The sequence below is a fragment of the Canis lupus genome, chromosome 1, assembly GCF_011100685.1.
Source record: "Canis lupus familiaris isolate Mischka breed German Shepherd chromosome 1, alternate assembly UU_Cfam_GSD_1.0, whole genome shotgun sequence".
Taxonomy (NCBI): domain Eukaryota; kingdom Metazoa; phylum Chordata; class Mammalia; order Carnivora; family Canidae; genus Canis; species Canis lupus.
Window position 1 is genome coordinate 76,639,137 of NC_049222.1, and position 24,062 is coordinate 76,663,198.

At 41.4% G+C, this 24,062-nt stretch overlaps 1 protein-coding gene across 2 annotated transcripts in view; it reads left to right on the forward strand.

Annotated features, from left to right (window-relative positions):
- Positions 1-24,062, forward strand: part of FRMD3 (FERM domain containing 3) — a 293,422-nt gene that overhangs the window by 165,668 nt on the left and 103,692 nt on the right. For both annotated transcript variants that reach the window (XM_038526989.1, XM_038526988.1), the window contains exons 4-5: positions 13,005-13,083; positions 18,290-18,387. In XM_038526989.1, the coding sequence (XP_038382917.1) occupies positions 13,005-13,083; positions 18,290-18,387 (177 nt within the window). The remainder of the gene's footprint in view (positions 1-13,004; positions 13,084-18,289; positions 18,388-24,062) is intronic.

Sequence of the window (24,062 nt, forward strand, 5' to 3'; positions counted from 1 at the left end):
ATAAAGTGTGATGGTATAAACCCGAAGATTAACAACTCAATAAAAAATGTGAAAAGACCCATAGAAGGAATAAAAATAAATGGCCAATAAACTCATGAACAGATGCTCAATATCATTAGCAACAAGGAAAATGTAAATTAAAACAAGGTGTTTTTGTTACACTGAGAAAATGGTTAATACTGATAATATCCAGTTGATGAGGATGAGAGTTACACCTCCAGCGGGGGCATATAAACTGGTAAAACCATTTAGGAGGGAAATCTGGCCATATCTTTCTAAATTAAAAATGTATGTGTTTCTTCACATGCTAAGGACAATTTGTGCTTGCATTTTTGTTGAAGTGCTCAAAAAAGTAGCTGGAAGGTAATATAAAAATTTGGATGATTTGATTACATTTTTGTTGTTGAATTTAAATTTTCTCTAAAGGTATCAGCCATCACTCATTTGGACTCAGCTAATTAGTTTTAAGTTTTTCTCCATGTAGAATAAACTACCTCCTATATGAGATTCTTGAATTTTAATTTTGCAGTGTGCAATGATATGCTTCATGAGTTAGTTTAGAATGGTTAACAGTATTCAACATCAGAATTTATGAGATGAATGAATTCAGAGAAAGTGTCTAGGATATTTAAAGTATAAATCAGAAATAAAAGTATAGATGTGTTTTTAAAAAAACCTATGTCTCTTGATCTAACAAGCTCATCTCTATGAATCTATCGAAAGTGAAATTTATCCAAGCCCAGGTATATATTATGCAAGGTATATATATTGCAGCATTGCTTATAGCACTGAGAATTGTAAGAAATAAAAAGCCTGTAATTTTGACAAGGCTAAATAAATTATGTGGAATACATACAGTCATTAAAAGGAACAAGACAGGGCAGCCCAGGTGGCTCAGCGGTTTAGTGCCACCTTCAGCCCAGGGCCTGATCCTGGAGACCTGGGATCGAGTCCAACGTCGGGCTCCCTGCGTGGAGCCTGCTTCTCCCTCTGCCTGTGTCTCTGCCTCTCTCTTTCTTTCTGTGTCTCTCATGAATAAATAAATAAAATATTAAAAGAAATAAAAAAATAAGGGATCCCTGGGTGGCTCAGCGGTTTAGCGCCTGCCTTCGGCCCAGGGCATGATCCTGGAGTCCCGGGATCAAGTCCCACTTTGGGCTCCCTGCATGGATCCTGCTTCTCCTTCTGCCTGTGTCTCTGCCTCTCTCTCTCTCCCTCTGTGTCTCTCATGAATAAATAAATAAAATCTTAAAAAAAATAAAAGGAACAAGGCAGACTTATAGTATTGATATCGAAAGATTTATTAGATATATCTTAGAGTTAAGAAAGCAAGTAAAAATTCCACATGTAGGATGATCTATCATCTATATATCTAACATCTATCTATCATCTATCTATCTATCTATCTATCTATCTATCTATCTATCTATCTGAAAATAAACAGATTATTTGAGATGAACATGTAAGTGCAGAGAAGGGCCACAAAGGTGTATACTAACTACTTACCTCAGGGGAAGAGAGTAGGGTAGAGGGAGATGAGGACACACATTATATTTAATATAGTATATGGTTGTATTTTATTATATAGTTATTCTCATTAGGAAGATCTGAGTAAAATATATTTTCCTAGATCACTTGGTAATAAAGAGAAAACAAAAAGAGAAAGAGTTTTATGTAAACATTGAGAAAGAGAGGGAGAGAGAAAGTAGGGGAGAGAGGAAGGGAGAAATCAAAGTGCATTATAGATTAAGAAGGTACATCCAGGTAAGGGCCACCTGGATGGCTTAGTGTCTTGTATCTGCCATTGGCTCTGGTCGTGAACCTGGGTCCTGGGATCAAGTCCTGCATTGGGCTCCCTGCAGGGACCCTGCCTCTCCCTCTTGCCTGTGTCTCTGCCTCTCTCTGTGTGTCTCTCATGAATAAATAAATAAAATCTTTTTAAAAAGAATGTACTATAAAAATACAGACTTAGATGAAAGAAGACCCACTTCCAGAGAGGTTCTCTGCTTAATCCTGGCTGGGACCTGATTAGCCCAGCAGGGAAGTTAAGATCACCTTCTTGCTCTATTTATCAGATACTGTGCTGTTGCCAAGCGCCCTGAAGGGATAGGGGTGCTTGAAAATGACTTCTGCGTGCAAATCAGGGTAGAGAGGACCCCCATCTTCTGCATAATACCTGGTGCGACTGGGCCCTAGAGCACTGTTGAGTCAGGTTGCTGGCTGGTGTCTGTAGTGCTCCCTCGCTGAAGTTACAATGGCTCTGCCTGGTTATTGTCACATTCTTTAGCCTTCCAGCACCCCTTGAGGCTAATTTAATGAACAGTTCCCCTTGCTGCTAAATAATTTCATCAGTGGAGAACACATCTTCTTCTGTAGCATACTGAGAGAATACCAGGAGCCTAGATTTTGCTCTGGTGTAAGGAACAGAAGGAGAAAAACCATGGGTCCCATGCCTATTCATGAGGCCAGTTTGGATGTCTGCCTTCCACCACTTTTGTTCTTCCAAGGACTCCTCTTGCTGAGTAATTAACTTCCTCAAGGGCTGCCATAACAAAACTACCCGCATTGGTTGGCTTAGAACAACAGAAATCTATTCTCTCACTGTTGTAGAGACTAGAAGTCTGAGCTCAAGGTATCAGCAGGGCCATGCTCCCTCTGAAAGCTCTTGGGGAAAATCTTTCCTCGCCTCTTCCAGCTTTTGATGGTTGCTGGCTGTCCTTGGCATACCTTCCTTGGCTTGTAGATATTTCATTCCAATCCCTGTCTTCCTCGTCACATCACCTTCTCTCTGCAATTCTCTGTCTCTATGTCCAAGTCTCTCTTTCCTTTCTTTTAGAAACATACCAGTTATCGGCTGTAGGGCTCACCCTAACCCCATATGATTTCATGTTAATTACATCTGCAAAGACCTTATTTCCAAATAGGGTGACATTCTGATGTTCTAGATGGGCAGGAATTTCCAGGTAACGCTGCCCAGCCCACTATACCAAGTGGCCTCCACTCAGATCTCCCACATGTTTTAATATTTCTATTTATTATTTTGGTTACTTTCATGCTCTTGCTTTGTGGCTCGTTTCTTCATTTTGTGTGTGTGTTCTTTTTCTGTGGAACTTGATCATATGCTTCTGATAGTAAAGCTTCACATATTTTACTTCTCAAAATACCCATAGTGATAGTAACCCCATCTCTGACCTCTTGGGGCAACCTATCCCATTGGCCTCATTCATATACTTGTCTAGTCCTATCTCCAGTGTTTAGTTTGGAAAATTTCTTCACCTGATCCATGCATATAATCAATTTACAATCAATGCTTGTAGACTAGAATCAAAATACTCTTTTAGGGAGCAGGTAAAAGATGTTTAACCACCATGTTCTTTAAAAGCAAATCAAAACACACACCTGAACAAAACCCATTGCATAGATCAAGTAACTGTATGTCCCCATTTTTGTGGTTTAGTTTTGACTGGTTTTGTTCTTTCTAGTTTTCTTCATTCCATTGTTTCTATACAGTTTTGGAAGCTAGCTCTTATTACTGTATGCAGAGCAACTATTTTTCTTCCAGGTACAAATGTTTCATCGAAGATTTCTGTATTTGAACCTTGTATCAGAAAGTTCATGCTGTTTGGGCCGATAAATGGTTTTTAGTGTTGCATTCTTTTGTTTTTGTTTTTTTTCCAATATGGAAAAAAATAATGGTAACAATAGGTAATGACAAAAAAACTCTTTATGGTGTGCAATTTTAAATGGCATGCAGAGTTGATAAGCCACAGATTCATAATTTTTTTTAACCTTATCCTTATGTTATGGTTGGTAGCGACACTTACGCCATTTTGAGTGGGTACAGTGGTGGGTTCTTGGGCTTTATGGAGAACCCAGAATTCTTCCTTGTTAGAAGGAGGGAATTTAATGGGGTATCGAAGAAACCAGAAGGAAAAGAGCATCTCCCATATGTCACTGGGGTGTACTTCCAGGGGCTTCCCTTCAGGAGCACCCATGTTTTTTCATGATGGACTGCATGATTCAAAACTACAGCTTGTATTGGTAGTCTAAATGTCTGAATGAGAACCCTGATGTACCAAGAGATTCCATACTTGGTGTAGGAGTACTAGAGGTGATTCAAACATGGGTCAAGTGGGCAGTTTTATTCATGTTTCCCTTTGGTTGGAAACCCTTTATAATGCCTCATTTTTGGATGCGATTTTATAGTGTAAAGTTTTAGGGTGAAGTTACATAAGTAATTGAATTTGGCTGTTATAATTATCATTATTACTAGTTGAGTCACACCTACCAACATGACTCCTGAGGGTGTAGTTATACAACATCCGCAGCAAGCAAGCACCTGGATCTCCTGCCTTCAATTTCATGTATTTTTGTTTAACTCACTCTTTCTTTCTTTCTTTCTTTCTTTCTTTCTTTCTTTCTTTCTTTCTTTCTTTCTTTCTTTCTTTCTTTCTTCTTTCTTTCTTTCTTTCTTTCTTCTTCTTTCTTTCTTTCTTTCCTTCTTCTTTCCTTTCCTTTCCTTTCCTTTCCTTTCCTTTCCTTTCCTTTCCTTTCCTTTCCTTTCCTTTCCTTTCCTTTCCTTTCCTTTCCTTTCCTTTCCTTTCCTTTCCTTTCCTTTCCTTTCCTTTCCTTTCCTTTCCTTTCCTTTCCTTTCCTTTCCTTTCCTTTCCTTTCCTTTCCTTTCCTTTCCTAAAATTCTTGAGTCATTACCCTATACTCAGGGAGCAAAGTGAGAAACCAAAAGATTCATTCTGACTTGCTTTATGGAGATACTTGCTTTATTGTGGTGTCTAGAACGGAACCCTCAATGTCTCTGGGGTCTGCTCATATAGGGCTAGGTCAAGTTTAAGGGCTCCCCTTCATCCGCATTAAGTTCTTTTTTGCCCTCTAGAGTAGTAACAACTCTTAGGTCTCAGGCAGTCTTCTGAGTGCCTTATGTCCTTAACTCATTTCATTCTTATCATGAGCTCTGTATCTGGGATATATGAACTATGGCCCCTGGCCCAAAAGCAGCCTGCCATCGCTTTTTTGTAAGGCTAATAGGCTAGAAGTAGGTGTCCTAGTTTTAAATGGATAGGGGAAAAAAGCAAAACACAAGACTTTGTGACCTGTGATGATGACATGAAATGAGACTTCAGTGTCCTATTTGGAACACAGCCATGCCTATTGGTCTATGCCTTGTCTGTGGTTGTTTTTGCACCATACCTGCTAAGTGTAGTAGTGGAGGCAGAGACCTTGAGGCCTGCAAAATCAAAAGTGTTTACTCTCTGGCCCCTTACAGAGAAAGTTCGCTGATCTCTAGGCAATTGGTTCCATTATTATCTTCATTTTACAAAGGGGGAAATGGAAGCTGAATGGTTTCAGTTTGGTCAGAGCAATTTGTCCAAATGCTGAACTTGGGTTAGAAATGTTGGATCCCGGGATCCCTGGGTGGTGCAGCAGTTTAGCGCCTGCCTTTGGCCCAGGGCGTGATCCTGGAGACCCGGGATCGAATCCCACATCAGGCTCCGGGTGCATGGAGCCTGCTTCTCCCTCTGCCTGTGTCTCTGCCTCTCTCTCTCTCTCTGTGTGTGACTATCATTAAAAAAAAAAAAAAAAAAAAAAGAAATGTTGGATCCCAAAGTCCTTATTAGAGCTTCTCCTGAACAGCACAGGCAGCCAGAAGATTCCCAGAACAAGTGTTTGTGAGGTAAAAACTTGGAGATCTGGGATCCCCTACATGCATGTGGGTGGGTGGGTGTGCCTGTGTGTATGATTCCAACCCAAGAGAACTGTAGCAGGAGGAGGATGAATTAAATACAATGAAAAAACCCTTTCTGCTTTGGAAGTAGAGGCAACACAGTGCCAGTAGCATCTTGGAGGGTGCTGGTTGTCATTTCAGTAGACGAGTGATGGAGGGATTATCACTCTTGATGATGATGATAGTAACAGTTGTTGCTGAATGATCATAATCATTTCCAACAAGAATAGAGCAATCCTTATGAGAGGAGTTCTCCGGCTGGCTCATTAAAACATATCCTAAGAGTTATAGTTTGTTGAATGAGTGAGTAATGCTCTGCCCTTTTGGTACCCAAGTGTCATTTTGCGCATGTGCAGAATGTGCTCCTGAGTGGTTTTATCTTGGAAGAAGCAGCACCAGTGAAAAACATTGGTGTCACTATGCATGCTGCATAGTGGGTTGTATGAACAAAGTGAGGTGTGCCCCTTGGTTTTCACTGTGAAGCCTCCACCCCACTCCCCAAAAGACATGGGAGGGACACTGTTCATTTGTTTAGGAATCAAAAAATGGTATCTTTTGTGCTACAAAGGTGAGGAACCCTGATGACTGCTTGGGGCCCTTTGGAGAATAAGCCTCATATTTGCAGGAGAGTTGAGGTCTTCCTGGAAACCACAAGCTCCTTGCTATGTTTCTCCCAAGTCTTAAAATCTGACAAAAGGATCATCCCCCCGCCTCCATGGACTCCTAGAGGAAGGAGGCACAGGAGAGACATAGTTCAGGTCGAGGCACTAGTTTAACATCTGCTGAAGTCACTGTCTCTAAGCTTCAGTTGGGGTTTAAAGGAATTTGGGAAGGGGTGCCTGAGTGGGCAGCTCAGTCAATTAAGCATCTGACTCTTGGATTCAGCTCAGGTCATGATCTGAGGGACCTGGGATTGAGCCCCATGTTGGGCTCTGCAGTCACAGCTTCAGATTTTTTCTATGACCCTCCAACCCTGCTCACATACTCTCATAGATAAATAGGTAAATAAATAAATAAACAAATAAATAAATAAATAAAATCTTTTAAAAATAAAAAAAAATAATGTAGGAGTTTTCGTAGCTGTTAGCCTGAGTGTACCTGATAAAGATCATGCGTTTACATGTATATTCCTGAAGGTATGTTTTTTGTTTTCCTATAGCTCTGTGTGATAACTGGAGGAAGACTCCTGCCTTTTATGAAAGGCTGCTAAGTGATGTTTCTCTCTGAAAAAAGCCCCCAAAACTTTATTTTTGTTTTGTTTTGTTTTGTTTTTGTTTTGCAAAGATTTGAGAATGGTCATTGGTTAAAACTAGAAAGCCGTCTTCTTTGTTTTTACCCAGGACCCTACTCAGCTAATCATCAAGTGTCCCCAACCCCATTTCTGGGCAGAATCTCAAAATGGAGATGAGAAAATCTGTCTCTGCTTTGTAAATGGCTGTTCCTCTCCCCATGTTCTGTTAACCAACTAGCAAAATGATAATACCCCAGGATCTGCCCATGCAGAAAGGGGCCACTCAGCTGCCCTGTGGAGACCCTCTGCCTCCCCAGCCCTTGTATGGCAGGTAATAGACGTCTGCAAGGGAGGGACCTGCTGTTCTCAGCAGAGTTACATGCTCTAAGCATTTTTAAACTGGAGTTCTGCCTTTTTTCCCCTTCCTCTGCTCCTCAGTAGTATTCTTGTTCTTAGCACTTACATAGCTGAGTAAATATTTCTCTACTGACTTCAATTCAGTCTTCTCCATCTCCTCCCATTTCCAACTCCCCATCTCCTTCTCTTTCCAGTAGGAGTAGGATAAACATCCCAACAAAACAAAAGCTTCAATTTAGGGCAGTGTGCCGTGTGCACTTGCCAAGAGCCTGTGCAAACACCTGTGGAAGAAAGATGTGGTCCCTAGTGTTGTCCCCTCTTCCAGAAGAGGGAAGAGAGACTTTGGGTGGCTTGTTCAAGGTCACTGTTGGATGTTCCCCTCAAAATATAGAGACTCATCCCCTGGGGATTTGGGGTTGCTACCATGCCATTTGTCCCCATCATTGATGCCAAAGCCTTAGTACCATGGCAAAAATGGGCTACGATGTCTTCCCCCATGGGGTGACCATGCTGTCTGGTCTAATGAAGACACACAGAGGCTGTTCACGATGACACTGTGGTGTAGGGTCCCAGTGTAGGGCGTGGGCTCCATGTGCTTCCTATTCCACAGGTAGCTCTTTCATCAGATGTTTCTAGCTACTGATTGTGCACCAAATAGTTGACACATGAGGAGATTCCCCACACGTCCCAGCCAGCTGCCAGGTTGACCCTGGGAAGGTCCTTTTTGTGTATGAATCCAGGTTCATTTGCCCAATGCACAACAAAGCCAATCCCTAGCACATCAAAAATGCAGCAAGGAAAGGATTTAAGAGGCAGCCAAACAGGGAGACAAGAAGGCAAGCTGCATACATGCCTCCCCAAAGTGGAAGACTCAGGAATGCTTAAAGGCAAAGGATCAAGGATCTGGGTAGAGGGCAGAAGAGCTATGTGACTTCAGAATTAGATAATAAGTAGGGGAGGGTTGTACTTTTTTTTTTTTTTTTTTTTTTACCTGCTTACATCATCAGTGGCATCCATAGTATGACTGAAGGGTTGAGTTTTAGGCTGTTCCGTGTCAAAAGTTCATCCGTTGGACTCAAGTGCATGCTCAAAGAGGTGGCCAGTGGTCCTGACCATCTCTGGCTCGTTTCTTGGTGAAGCCTTGCGTCTCTGCAAAACAACTAAATCAACATTTTGTTATCACGGTGTCTAGGAATGTCATCTATGGAAACATGGCTGCAGGCTGTATTCTGAGAACAAAAGGATTTGGGTAAAAAGTTAGAGTTGCACTTAGGAGTCCCATTAACTCTGGTTATCTGTTTCACTTTTTTAGGCAGTTACCCAGTTGGTATGGGTGCATGCCAGTGCCCCAAAGCTGGACTTTTGACCCCAAACCAGTGCCAACACGTTTGGTGGTGACTTTCCCCATATCTTCTGTTTAATGACTTAACATTTTAAACTATATTTTTTCCCTTCTTTGGTTTTCTAGAAGGTAGTAAAGAAAATTGCACCTCACTTGCATGGATTTGGTTATAGTGGTGAGGAGAAAGGGGAACAGAGGTGGGAGTGGTCTTTTTTTACCCCTCAAAATCTTTCTGCTTTGTTCTTGACTGTAGCATTTATGACCTTCTAAATGTCCTATATATTTCATTTGTTAATTTTGATTTTATACCAGTTTATTCCACTAGAATGTCTTCCAAGAAGACACAGTTTTTATCTTTTTATAGCTGCTATTTGTCCATCTAAACTTGTACCTAGTATCTAGAAGGTACTCAATAAGTATTTGTTGATTGAATTAATACTCCTTCTAGAAATAGCTATTCTAACCACCTCCAGAGTTCCTGGATTTGTTTCACATGTTGAAGGACAGAAGTTGAAGATATAGGACCAGAGGCTTTCAAAATCTAAATCAAAAGAATTGCCAGTCATTCAGACTGTGGACCTTCTAGACCAGTGTTCTGATGGGATGAATGTGATGGCAGGACATGGTTTTTCTCTTTGGTTTCTCTGCCTCAAAACTTGGGTTTAATCATAAATTCAGTTAGATAGGATACATCTTTTATTAGTCATTAGCTCTAGGGATAAAAAATTTGTACAAGATATATGGCTCCATACTCTCATAAGTCTGCTCATCCATAACTAGATCAACATTTTTTGGGGGGGAATCATTTATCTTTTCAGACTGTTCCAACTCTGTCAAGAAACATTCCTTAACTTTACTATTTACTTTGTTTTTTCTTTATTTTTATTTTTTACTTTTTTTTTTTTTTTTTTTTTTTACTATTTACTTTGTAATATAATTTTGTATCCAGAATCTTAAGAGAGTTTCTCAAGGAGGAGCCCACTGCCACATTGGCTTCTTCAGGCTTGGGCTGTGAGGTTGAGCTTCTGGTCAGCGCAGGTCTTGGTGTTGCACGTGATTTACTATGTCATGGTCATGTGTTCCTTGTAACTTGCAGAAAACTCTTTTTTTATTGATGACATGGGGTCAATGATCCTGGGTCAATATGAGTAAAAGACACAGTAGGGGTGTATATGATGGTAAAGGAAAATGGATAGAAAATTTCAGACTTGAAGTGTCTCTAAGTTTTTTTCTGTTGCCTGCTCTCATCCCTTCTCTGATAATGGATCTAGTGGTGAGTGTACTCCTAGTACCTTATTAATTTCTTCTATGATCACATCCTAGAAAATGGAAGGAGATGTCAGATGTGACTTTCTGTGTCACAGCATATAGGAAAAGCATATAGCATAGGCATATGCTAAGCAACAGCATATATGAAAAGGATTAAAAGCGTTGGCCTATTATAAACTCTCAGCTTTGAGATGAGGCTCTTGAGGGGGAGCGACAGTTATGTCCACAACAAGGCTGGTGATGATCTCTTCACCCAAGTGGATGTGGCAACCCCTGGGGCCCTGTACTTGAGGAAACAGAGCCAAGAATCTACTTATCATGAGGACACTCAGAACTGTTTCATATGAGGAGCAGTTGACGGGGTGGAGGATGTTTATTATAAAGAAGACTCAGAAGAACCGTAAATGCTGCTTAAGAGCCTCCTTCAATTGATGGAAAGGGAGCTTCCTTGCCTTCCATGTGGAGCCTCAGAGCTTGGAAAGAGGATGCCTACTTTAAAGGGCTTCCTATAGTAAAGAGTGTTCAAAGATGGCTGCCCCGGGAGCTTCCTGTTTCAGTGCCTGATTCCTTAGGCAGATTGCCAGTCCTGATTTGTAGCCACACAGATGTGTGTAGGGCATAGTAACCAGATCACTGACTAGGAGGAAGAGAAAGTAACAGCTCTGGTTTGGGATCATCTTCTGTGACCCTTCTTTCCCCAACTTACCTTCAGTGGGTTTTTATTTTTCAGCTCCCTTGAAAATATTTGTCCATACCTATTGACCCCAAAATTCAAATTTTAGAAATAAAAATATGGATATTTAATGATATGTGCACAAGAATATAAACAAAATTGTATTGCAGAAACATGGAAACAAGCTGTATGATAATTAAGAGAGAATAGTGGGATAAATTCTGGTGTATCTATAATATGAACTATAATGCAGTTAGTATAGACAGTGAGTTAGATCTATGACTGCTGTGCCAGAGGAATGGGCAGAGGTAAGTGAGAAAAGCAAGAGAAACATGTATTGTGATCTCATTTTGTAAAACTAAATTATAAAAAAATCTCTCACATATGTAATCATATTGGCATATATTTGTATGAGTATGGCAAAAGGGGTGGAAAGATAAGATGAAGTTGTTGACAGTGGTGGGAGAGTTTGGAATAAGGTAGGTGGGGCCCTGAGGGACAGAGGGGCAGCAGTAAGGACAAAGGGAAGGAAAGTGAAAGGGGATGGTTTATCCATTCGTCTACTTGTCTTTCCATCTGTCTCTCTGTCTGCCCTCCTGTTATCTGTCCATCCATCTGTCCATCTATCTATTCATCCATTATCCATCCATCTATCTACTATTATTTATCTACCAATCATCTTCATTGGCTATGCTTAGACATGTATTAATTTTGAAGACTAATAAAGAAGAAATAAAAATCCCCTTTTATTTTATTTTTTATGTTATTTCCATTTTTTTGCTCTGTGGTTCTTATCTTATAAAAACTATCTCAACCTTTCTACTAAGGACAATCCAGAGGTTTGTGATAAAAAAACAATTAGGTTTAATCCTTTAAAGATGGTGACCTAAAAAAATTAAAAGAAATATGGGGAATGTGTAAAAAGTAAATATTTTGAGTCAAAACTGAAATTCTAGATATCATGAATGATGAATGACTTGAAACTTATTTGTATTTTTTCCTTCATTCTTTGCTGTATAGATGGTGTTTATTTTCTCCTGGTGCTCCAGAAAAATGTTTCCCTACATCTGGGGAACACAGGGTTAGGTTAGGAGCAGCCAACTCAGTTAAGAAATTTGTTAGTTTCTGGTGGAGAAGTAGGGCATTGAATGGGAAGAGTTCTGACATCTGTGTGTGGGGGTGTATGTGTGTAATCGGTTTTTCTCTGCTGAGAGGCCAGAAAGATGCTTCTGTGTTTTCCTGTGATTTGGATGCTTTCTTTAAAATTATTTTTAAGAACTGTTTTCCATATTAGATTATACTCATTATGCATTCATATTTAATGCTGGTAGTTCTTTCTACATAAAGAATTTGTCTACATACAGAATAGCCCCAGGCATTATAGAGATGGCTGGGGATTTAACCCCTCCTTATTATGAAAGAGGATTGGGCAAGAATAGGATGCTGTTTCATATTTGCATTTGGATGGAGACTCGGAGTTGATCCCAAGTAGCCATAGTGAGATAAGGGCAAAACATGAGTGGGTATGTAAGATCCATAGAAATAATAATGCTAACTATCATATTTCTTTCATTTTAAGGTGTTCATTTTATATGCTATTTAAAATTTGAAATGCTTCTTACTACACTTGTGTGCATTTATTAGGTTAATATTGTTAAATCAATACTTTTTTTTATAATTAAGGGTGTCAGAAATCCTGTCAATTCCACTCAGCCGGTCCTTGAGTTCCAGATATTTGATGCAGTTAGAACATTCTAGAATCATGAACCTCAATCAGAACTTCAGTCAGCGTCGTGCTATCTTGATTCATACAAATCAGGAAGTTATAAAATGTTTGTTTTCATAGTGACTGCCTCATAGATAGATAATACTAAAATAATACTAAAAATATACAAAGTAGGATCTGTGCATGGCTAGACTCCACAATCACTAAAATTGTGATTTTAGTTCAAAGGCACCATCATTTTGGGAAAACTAGTCATGTGCAGTGACATTTTTCCACCTCACAGTCTGAAAAATATCTCACTAGGCCCAGACCTGAGTGGGCAATTTATCTGTCACAAGGGGGTGGGAAGAATCAGAAGGAAAAATGTTACTTGAATTTGAAGCTATGATCTGGAGAAAATGTGAGGTAGAAAGTTATGCTGACTAGGTTGCCTGTGTCCTGCATTTGCTTTGGGTGTCCTGTCAAGCATTTTTTTTTTTTTTAAGTTTAATTGTCACTGTGGCTTTGTTTTCTTGAGCATAAGATCTGCTTCCTCCAGAAAAATCACTTTCTCCTGGTCCCTGCCCCCTCAGGCTAGACTGTAACTTCACGGCTGACTTTCCTGTGTGTGTTGGAGTCCATGGTCTTTTGCTGCTTTTCTCATGCCTTTTCTTTATGATGTTTCAGCTCATCCACCATACACCATGTGCTTTAGAGTGAAATTCTACCCACATGAACCCTTGAAGATTAAAGAAGAGCTCACAAGGTATTTTTCGTTTGTTTGTACGTTTAACATGCACCTTTAACCAGCCAGGGCCTCCCAAGTCCTCCAGGCTAGAGGTGCCTCCTGTCTAGAGCAGAACATCTCAACCAAGCAGACTCAGCTCAGAATTTTGGCTTGGAATGTTTCTCTTGCACTTAATTATCTTGGGATTTTTCAAATAGTTGTCATTGGGAGTGTAATTAACTGCACACAAAAAAGCAGTTGGTTATAAGGAGGAGGTATTCTCTGAAAACATCTGACAGTGGGGTGCTAAAAATAAATAGAAGACGACTGTCTTTAGGATATGGGCAAATTCATAGCTAGTGTAGCACATAGGGACAATCTTTTGGATCTGGAGTGTTCTGAAAGGGAAAAGATCACTAGGTAGTGTGAACTGTTTGTTACCCCACATTCCTCTTGCTGAATGGCCAACTGTGGGCTGTTTTCCCTCAACTTGTAGACTGTTGTCAGACTGACTCTGAATTTTCCGGTTCTCCGGTCTCCTCCCTTCTGATCTTTCTGGACTGGGGCCGTATTCAGTCCTCCTCCTGGGGTTTTGCTTTTGAGAACAGCCCCAGCCAATTCAGCTGAGCGGGGTCCCAGGAAGGCCAACTTGGTGAATAGTGAAGAGGCAATGTGTGCTTAGTCCTTAACGGGACTCTGATTAGGTGACTATAAAGATCACTGTGCATGATCATCTTTTGAAATAATTAGCAGAGATCTGAATGCAACAGAGATGCAAGGTGATGCCTTGGATATTTTGCTTTCTCCTTATTCATGAGTTTCCAGTAAAGCTTTACCACTGTGGCACCAAGTGACCTTGTAAGGGAGCAGATGGTTCCATTCCCTATTATTAATTTGCACACAACGATTAGTGAGCTTTGTGCTTGAGGGTGGGGGTAGGTGAAAATGAGGGACACATAAATAATGGACATTATAAATGGTGGCTGGCATTTTGCAATCTGGCCTGCTTTTTAAAAATATTAAGGTAGAATTCATGTAACATAAACTAATTTCACCACTTCCAAGTGTATGATTCAGTGTTATTAAGTATGTTCACATTGTTGGGAACCATCACCCGTATCTCATTCCAAAACATTTTCTCATCACCAGAAAGGACTTCTGTATCCAGTAGCAGTCACCTCACTCTCCTTTTGCCCAGCCCTTGGCAACCACTCATCTGCTCATTCATGTTGCCTGTTCTGGACATTTCCTAAAGTGGAGTCATGTGATATGTGGCAGGGGCTGCATGAACTACCAAAAAACAAAAAAAACAAACAAAAACAAAACAAAAACATTTGTCCTGCCCTCCGGGTGCCGACAATATAATTGGAAAGATCAAATTCAATACTAATGTCAGGCATTATTTAGTCAGATGTTTTGTCATTTGTTTTCTTTATAATCTTGTCTGGAAGATAAAAATTGAATATGTGTCATGATACAAGTTAAGGATGGATCTTTTGTTGTTGAGAAGACTCCCGTTTGAAAGTAAAAGAATACGAAGTGTTAGTTAATAACGCCAGTTCAATTCTTCTCAGTTGAATTTGCTAACATTTCCCTGCATTTGACTGAATAGCTGAGGTATGAATGGTGGAAGATTGTGAACATTTAATGTCTCCAAAGGAAATTAAGACAATGCTAAGACAGTGCTAAGACAATGCTTTCTTAGTCAATACTATCCTTAGAATTCTTTTTTTTTTTTTAAGATTTTTATTTATTTATTCATAGAGACACACACAGAGAGAGAGGCAGAGACATAGGCAGAGGGAGAAGCAGGCTCCATGCAGGGAGCCCGACATGGGACTCGATCCTGGGCCTCCAAGATCACACCCCAGGCTGCAGGTGGCGCTAAACCGCTGCGCCACAGGGGCTGCCAAACGAATCTAGAAACTGTGGAATGCCCCAGTACTTATGGTTTAAATTCTATCTTGAAAGAGTTTCATTTTTCTTTTGATAACTTGTTATTTTGTTGTAAGAATAAAGTTTAAGAAGAATTTGCTAAAGTGAGAATTTAGGATTACATTCATGACTATGCTTAGGGGTAAAGAAACATTGGGGAAAAGGCAGGTGGGGAAAAGGCAACAAATATTCATAAAAAAAGGATATTTGAGATCCCTTTTTATCCTTCATTTATCTTTCCATTTACACAGTCCTCTTACAACCCTTTACATTTCTAGGGCTTTTGTAAATGCTGTATACAACTGAATGTGATCAAAGTATTTTTTTTTAAATAAGAACCATCATTAAGTTCATGTTAGATAGAAAAGCAGTATTGTTAATGGTGGCCAAGGATGTGTCTCCCAGATCCTTTTGTGCTTTTATTGCTTAACCTTTTCATACAGGAGTGATATTAAAAGGAGATACAATATTATTATTTTTTGGTGGCTATTATATTAAAAAAATGAGTATCTGAACCTGAAGCTATTTGTAAGTCTCAGTGGATTATGTTGAATGCAGAGTAATCCATGATTATCTCTAGAGATCACTGATATTGAGCAAGGACCCCAGCTCGGATATGTAAAAGCAGATTTTCTTTTCTCTGGAAGTGTCCATCAAGCTTGATTTCAGAGTTATGATATGAGAATCCAAACCTCTCATTCATCAGTACGTAACTATTTGAAACTATTTTTCTCTACAAAACTCATCAAAGATAGAAAGGAATGCTTCTTGTTCAATGTGTAACGTTTAACAAGTAGACAAGAAGCTTCATGGTATTTGCCCTGGAAGTTTACAGTCTTTAAAAAGTCCTTAAATATTTGATCATATTGTGTGACCTTGGTAGTCTGAATGGTCTATGGCTGAGGGTCTTGAAGTGAGGGCCCAGGCCAGCAGCCATAGTACCTGGGTACCTGACCCCTGGTCCAGACCTGGGATGGGACTCAGCAATCTGTATTTTCATGAGCCTTCCAGGTATTTCGAGAGCATATCAAAATTTGAGAACTACTCTGTGGCAGTTGATTTTCAAAAGTATCAGTTTCTTTTGGCAGACATTACAGTGCACACCTCAGTGAGTTTCATGTGTTCAGAGTTGTGCCACTGTTGCTGCCATCTAATCCCAAAACATTTTTTATCACTAGTACCCATCCAGTCATTCCCTGTTTTCCCCTCCCTGCAGCCATTAATTACTTTCCGTCTGTAAAGATTTCTCTATTCCAAGCATTTCATACACAAAGAATCATACAATATGTGGCCTTTCATGTCTGGCTTCTCCCCACTTAGCATAATGTTTTCAAGGCTCATCCATTTCGTAGCAGGTGTCCATGCTTCATCCTTCTTTATGGCTGAATAATATTCCATTGTGTGGATATTCCACATTCTTTTTACCCTTTTTTATCCTTTCATCAGTTGGTGGGTATTTGGATTTTTCTGTTTTTTAGCTATTATGAATAATGCTGCTATAAACCTTTGTGTACATGTTTTTGTTAGGACCCAGATTCCGATTTATTGGATTTGGGCAGGGCTCACAGCTTGGTATTTTTTTGAAAAGCTCCCCTGGGTGGTTCTAATGTACAGTCAGCACTGAGAACCACTGGTTTAGAACCTTGGTACTCAGTGTGTGGACCATGGGCCTGCAGCACAACTTCACCAGGGAGCTTATTAGAAATATGGACTCTGATGCTCCAGCCCCACCCAGATCTACTGAATCAGACTCCACATACTCTCAGGATCTCCGAGCAATTCATTGGCTCACTGAAGAGTGAGAGGCTATGACGTAGGGGGCGCTCAGGGTCCTTACCTACCATGTGTTCTGCTGTTTCTCTGACAAAATGCGTACTGGACTCTGGGTAAGAAATTACTTAGGGACTGCCGTTATCCCCTGCAGACAATCCTGTACAAGGTCAGGGACAGAGTGTCATTTGAAGCTGTACAGTGTCCCCAGTGCCTAAGTACAGTATACAGCATAAAGTGGGTGTGGGATAAAGATTCATCAAATGGAAACAGCAAAGAGCCTCTGAATACTTCGGTGTGTCCAGTGTGTGCTGTAGGTGATCCAGCCCCCAGAGCTGGGCAGCTCCGGTGTTCTGGGGCTGGCAGCACCTGTGTGATCCTAGCACGTTAATCATGCCCTCTGAGTGAACTTGTATGCATGGCTCCTCATAGACCGAGTAAAGATCAGATCCTTTAGAGCACTGGAAGCGATAACTGGAACCAGTTGACTGCTGCCCCACCTGGCTCCAAGAACCTAGAATTAAGAAGGAAAAAAAAAAAAAAAAAAAAGATTGGTCTCTGAGAGTTAAAGGAAAATAAACAAAGAATCTGCATACATGTGCAAAATCACTTTAGTCAGAAAATGTAGACCCCAGGCATGAACGTTGAAGGGAAGAACCAATTTGGTGAAGAAATAGGAGTAAATCGAAAGAGGGCTTGATGAGCCTGGAGAACAAAAGGGATGGTAATAAGATGAGCCTGAGCCAGGGGTTGTAAACCCACTTCTCCCCCTTTCCCCTGGCTGAATAGAGCCTTGGCTTATATTTTGTTCGACAGTACAGTGTTTTCAAAAACAGAGTTTGTCACAATATTTAAAATTCAAAGGGATTTACTTCTAAATCCAGTCTCTTTGATTTTTCTGGAAAAGTGGGCTGTGCTTGGTCTACTTTTCTGCACTGCATCACTGGCCCTGGGCTGACCCTTCTTGGGAGCCAGCGCTCTCCATTCTGCCCTCTGGACCCCCTTAAACCAGCTTGTTTTGCTCATTATTAGGTTTGCCTGGCTTGATGCGTCCCTGAGTTTGCCATCCCTGGAGGTGGGGACAGGGCACTAAACAGATGACAGCACTAGTTGTGAATAAATTGGCTTTCTGGCCTCATAACCAAGTCCTTTTGAGATTGATTAATGTGAATCTGTCTGCCCCTGAGACTAATTTCTGGATACTGATTGAGTCTATTTTCTAACGCTCCATTTCACAAGTACCAGGGGTGGGGGTGGTTATCACCATGTGGCAGTTCCTTCTAGAAACGGTGGCTGCTGGGCCCTGTGGCTTTCCTCTGTCTTCCTGTCTCTTTAAAAAGGGGCAAACCCCCTGCTTTGGAAGGTGCCAAGGTCACTTCAGATTTCCTGAATCGGAGGGCCCCCTCATTTTCTCCTGCAGGCCCTCAGAGGGGCTGGGTGTGGCTCGGGTGGCCCAAGTGGATGGAGTGTGAACAATGCTTCTACTTCTTCCAGGCCTCAGGCAAGACTTATGGTGACTCTTGCTCATTTTGTGTTGCAGGTATCTTTTGTACCTGCAAATTAAAAGAGATATTTTCCATGGTCGACTGCTCTGCTCCTTTTCAGATGCTGCCTACCTGGGTGCCTGTATCGTTCAAGGTAAGGTGGCCGCAGCTGCTCACCCCCTCTGAAGGGATGTGGGGTGCTGTATGTTCTGAGCTCTGAGTGCCAGGCATGGTGTCTGATGGGTATATTGAGGGGGAAAAGTCTGGCCAGGGAGGTAGATGTCAAACAGTTTGAAGTGAAATGTCAAAGCATTTATATATATAAATGTGTTTATATATATATAAATTCTATTTATTCCTGACTATATTCCTATATGTATAGATGAATACATGTGCAGCATATTGAACACTTCAGCTTTTCTAGCCATGGCATGATGAGGAGAGTGCCAGGCTCATGGCCCATCATACTCAGGTCGAATCTCACTTCCTGTCTACTGGCTATTTTACCACAGACAAATTATTTCAATTATTTAAGCATATATTAAATGGAGTGGCATACCTCTTTAACTTCTGTGTGAAGATTTCATGAGACTTATTTTCAGGGTTGAATGAGCCCCAGAGGGTGGGGCAGTGGGAAACAGTAAGCACATGGGTGCTTGGCTTGGCTTCTGGATGTTTCTACCTATAAGAAAAAAACAAAAAACAAAAAACAAAAAACAAACCACCTGCTGAGTGAAGTAAGTCAATTGGAGAAGGACAAACATTATATGGTCTCATTCATTTGGGGAATATAAAAAATAGTGAAAGGGAATAAAGGGGAAAGGAAAGAAGATTAAGTGGGAAATATCAGCAAGGGTGACAGAACAACAGAGACTCCTAACTCTGGGAAATGAACAAGGGGTGGTGGAAAGGGGGGAGTGGGTGGGGGGATGGGGTGATTGAGTGATGGGCACTGAGGGGGGCACTTGACGGGATGAGCACGGGGTGTTATGCTATATGTTGGCAAATCGAACTCCAATAAAAAAATATACAAAACAAAAAAAAAAAGAAAAAGAAAAAACCACCTGGAAAGCAGTCTCCTGGCCCAAGGTGGTGCATGGCCATGGGGGTGGGCCCCGAATCCAAGTGAAGAATGACTCAGGTATTCTGTTCCCCTGGGCCAGTTGGGAGGCAGCTGGTAGCTAGTCTTGTTTGGAGGGACCCAGGTGATGTGGCCATTTGTGGTGTGAATGCTATGACATGTTTATGAGAGAAGGGGAGGAGGAGGGAGGGGAGATGGAGAGAAGAGGGGAGGGGAGGATGGGGAGAGGGGAGGGGGGACAAGGAGGGGGGATGGGAGAGGGAGGGGGATGAGATGGTGAGGGGAGATGGAGATGGTGAGGGGAGTAGAGGGGAGGGAGAAAGAGAAAGTTATCAAGTGAGCGGTCCTCTTCATAAAGTCTGGAATAACATGGGATTTTCTGATGGGTCATAAGCAGATCATGACGATCGTCTGCCTTCTCAATGCCAAGCTTCATTCACAGCTTGAGAAAGACACCCATCGTTCGCCTGGGTTTCACTGTCACTCACCACTGTCCCCGTGGGGTGCTCTGTGCTGTGAAATAGTTCCTTGGGCCCTGTTTATGGGTGTGTGTGCTTTCTGAGAATTCTGAAGAGTGTATCTGTGTTGCCGTCCCCTTCCCCTGGGATCCATCTAGTGAGCTGCACAGCAGATTTTGGCAGAGGTGTTAAAACCCTTGGAGATACTCAAGTTTAAAGTCAGAACCACAGTGGTCCGGTGATGGGAAATGGTCCTTCTGTCTGCCCCGAGATGGAGTGTGGAGCATGTGCTTCCCCAAACTACCTCTCTTACAGCAGAGCTTAGGGATGTTATAACCCATAGTCCCCCCTCCTTCCCTGTGAGGTTGCAAATTCCTGGTTAGGGTGCAGTGTCCTCTATAAGGGAAAAGCAGATCAATACTAATCCAAGCATCAGACCAGCACATGAGCATTTCAGAACTCATTTAGGCATTAGTGAATCATGGTCAAGTCTCCAAGGACAGACCGGCTCGATATGGATCTGTAACGGGAAACTCGCCATCCTGTTTTATGTTTGAAATAAAGTCACAAGGTCTCCGTCCAGACAGTCAGGGCCCTTGGTGCTATTAACCCTGATCATGCACAGATGCTGTGGAGACAGTAGAGCTGGAAATGGACCGGCAGATCTGGGAAGGACCATTCAGCGCTAAGATACAGCAGCCTCCATGGGCCATCTGTAGCAAATTGAGTAAAAGCTGGATTCTTGATGTTCTCTGGTGCTTGAGGTGATCTTTCAGCGGCCCTACAGATAAAGATCTGCTTTGGTGGACCTAATATGCTTACAGAGAGAGGGAGGGAATTATTAGAAAGTGGGAGGCCATATGACATTTCGTTGGCTTCTCATTTGCCAACCACCTCTTAAGGAGTGGATTTGAAGCTTCAGAATATTCTCAGCGCATGAAAAACAGGCAGCACCCAGAGTGTTGCTACATGTACGTCCTGAACACAGTGAGCGTATTCAATGCATGCAGTGCATTTTTTTTCATAATACAAATGGTAACACAGATACACAAAATCCTAGGTATCTGTTTATATCTTTTTCTTGGTAAAAATGGTATCTTTCCTGTTCCTTCTACAGAACAGCAACATGGTGGGATTGTCACTCTTCTCTCTTCTGTCTCTTGCATTGCAGATATTCAGAACTCAGTTTGATCTCAATTCATATCACTTCTGAGAAGTCTTCCTGGCCTACTCAAGTAGCCTGTCTCCTGCACCTCATTCTGTCTCATACCTGTTTTGTTGCCTTTTAAGCACTTATACTGGAAATTACATTATTGAGTTGTTTTGTGACTTCTTATGCATTCCCTCTATGTAGAATCTAAATTCCATGGAAGTAGAGCTCTGGGGGCATTTTTCACCATAATATCCCTGTGTCTGGCATGTAGCAAGTTCTCTAGTAATGATGTTAAGTGAACCAGGGCACTTGCCTAAATTGCACCACTGTGTGCTTTATTTCTCTGCTTGGGAAAGAGTGATTGATCCCCTACCCTCATGTATTTATTTGCTCATGTTCTCTGAATGTTTACTGAGCAGCTGGTATGTGGCAGGCACTGGATTCCAAAGTCCCTGGTTGGGAGGGAGGAGGGGGAAGGACAGACAGTAAACAGGCAGGTGTAACATGTGTGTTAATGGCTCAATAGAGGGACACCCAAGTGCCTGCTTTGACTTCAGGAGGGCTCCAGACCCAGTGAGGGGGATCAGGGAAGGCTCTTGGAGGAGTGGCCCCTGGAACATCCTGTCTCTCATGTTCTTTTGGAATGAATCCTCTCCAAACCAGGGGAAATGCATTGCGGAGCTTGCCCTTTATACTTACCATCACCTGATAGCACTCATCCTTTTGCTTCAACTCTTTGGATTTTTCTGACAGTTAAATTCCCTTAGAAACCCACCAGGGCCCGTTTCAGATTGCAAGCCATCTGATGTGCATTTTGTCACAACTTGACCCTCGCTTACCCAATTCCTCTTGATAGGGAAGACAAAGTCTGAATGTTTAAAAGTCCTGAATCATTTGTGAACTGCCTTCACTTCAGGTGAAGTCAGGCAAAGACCAGCTTTAAGGGACAACCAAGCAGGGCACGTGATGCGAGAGCATTGACATTTACCTTGCTAGCAACCTAAGTGCAGGTTCCATGGCATTTCTTCTCTTAGTTTTATGGCATTTTCCAAGCTCTTCATTTGCAGTGTTTAGCAGTACAAGTTCATTTTATCTCATTTCCCTGGATAGGGACCCACCACCCCACCCCTGGCACCAATGTCTTCCCTTACCAACCACCATGCAAGCTGACATTTGCATTGAAACTGACCTAGTTTTGTATTGGTGGTCCATTCTCTATGGAAAATGGAAGCATTGAGTTATACCACCTCCTAAATTTTTAGGTGCATAGCCAGCTCACAGGGTGATACATATGTATGGATGTGGTATAGGTCTATCATGTGTGTATCTTTTGAAACTCAGGTTAGGTTAATCATCAGTGGATGGCTCATTCTCTTCATTAGTCCCTCTGGGTCCATCAGTTGATTGATTGATTGATTGATTGATTTTCCTTTTTATTTTTTATTTAAAAAAAATTTTTTAAAGTAGTGGTTTTAATACAGATTTGCAGAGACTTTGCCAAATTAAAAATTTCAAACATTTCTTCTCCAAAGTTCTGCCTCTGAAATTCTTTCTTTCTTTCTTTCTCTTTCTTTCTCTCTTTCTTTCTCTCTTTCTTTCTTTCTTTCTTTCTTTCTTTCTTTCTTTCTTTCTTTCTTTCTTTCTTTCTTTTTAATAAATTTATTTTTTATTGGTGTTCAATTTACCAACATACAGAATAACACCCAGTGCTCATCCTGTCAAGTTCCCCCCTCAGTGCCTGTCACCCATTCCCCGCCCCCCCGCCCTCCTCCCCTTCCACCACCCCTAGTTCATTTCCCAGAGTTAGGAGTCTTTATGTTCTGTCTCCCTTTCTGATATTTCCCACACATTTCTTCTCCCTTCCCTTATATTCCCTTTCACTATTATTTATATTCCCCAAATGAATGAGAACATATAATGTTTGTCCTTCTCCGATGGACTTATTTCACTCAGCATAATACCCTCCAGTTCGATCCGTGCTGAAGCAAATGGTGGGTATTTGTCATTTCTATGGCTAAGTAATATTCCATTGTATACATAGACCACATCTTCTTTATCCATTCATCTTTTGATGGACACCGAGGCTCCTTCCACAGTTTGGCTATTGTGGACATTGCTGCTATAAACATCGGGGTGCAGGTGTCCCAGCGTTTCATTGCATCTGAATCTTTAGGGTAAATCCCCAACAGTGCAATTGCTGGGTCGTAGGACAGGTCTATTTTTTTAAATTTTTATTTATTTATGATAGTCACAGAGAGAGAGAGAGGCAGAGACACAGGCTGAGGGAGAAGCAGGCTCCATGCACCGGGAGCCCAATGTGGGACTCTATCCGGGGTCTCCAGGATCGCACCCTGGGCCAAAGGTAGGCGCTAAACTGCTGCGCCACGCAGGGATCCTGGCAGGTCTATTTTTAACTCTTTGAGGAACCTCCACACAGTTTTCCAGAGTGGCTGCACCAGTTCACATTCCCACCAACAGTGTAAGAGGGTTCCCTTTTCTCCACATCCTCTCCAACATTTGTGGCTTCCTGTCTTGTTAATTTTCCCCATTCTCACTGGTGTGAGGTGGTATCTCATTGTGGTTTTGATTTGTATTTCCCTGATGGCAAGTGATGCAGAGCATTTTCTCATGTGCGTGTTGGCCATGTCTATGTCTTCCTCTGTGAGATTTCTCTTCATGTCTTTTGCCCATTTCATGATTGGATTGTTTGTTTCTTTGCTGTTGAGTTTAATAAGTTCTTTATAGATCTTGGAAACTAGCCCTTTATCTGATATGTCATTTGCAAATATCTTCTCCCATTCTGTAGGTTGTCTTTTAGTTTTGTTGACTGTATCCTTTGCTGTGCAAAAGCTTCTTATCTTGATGAAGTCCCAATAGTTCATTTTTGCTTTTGTTTCTTTTGCCTTCGTGGATGTATCTTGCAAGAAGTTACTGTGGCCGAGTTCAAAAAGGGTGTTGCCTGTGTTCTCCTCTAGGATTTTGATGGAATCTTGTCTCACACTTAGATCTTTCATCCATTTTGAGTTTATCTTTGTGTCTGGTGCAAGAGAGTGGTCTAGTTTCATTCTTCTGCATGTGGATGTCCAATTTTCCCAGCACCATTTATTGAAGAGACTGTCTTTCTTCCAATGGATAGT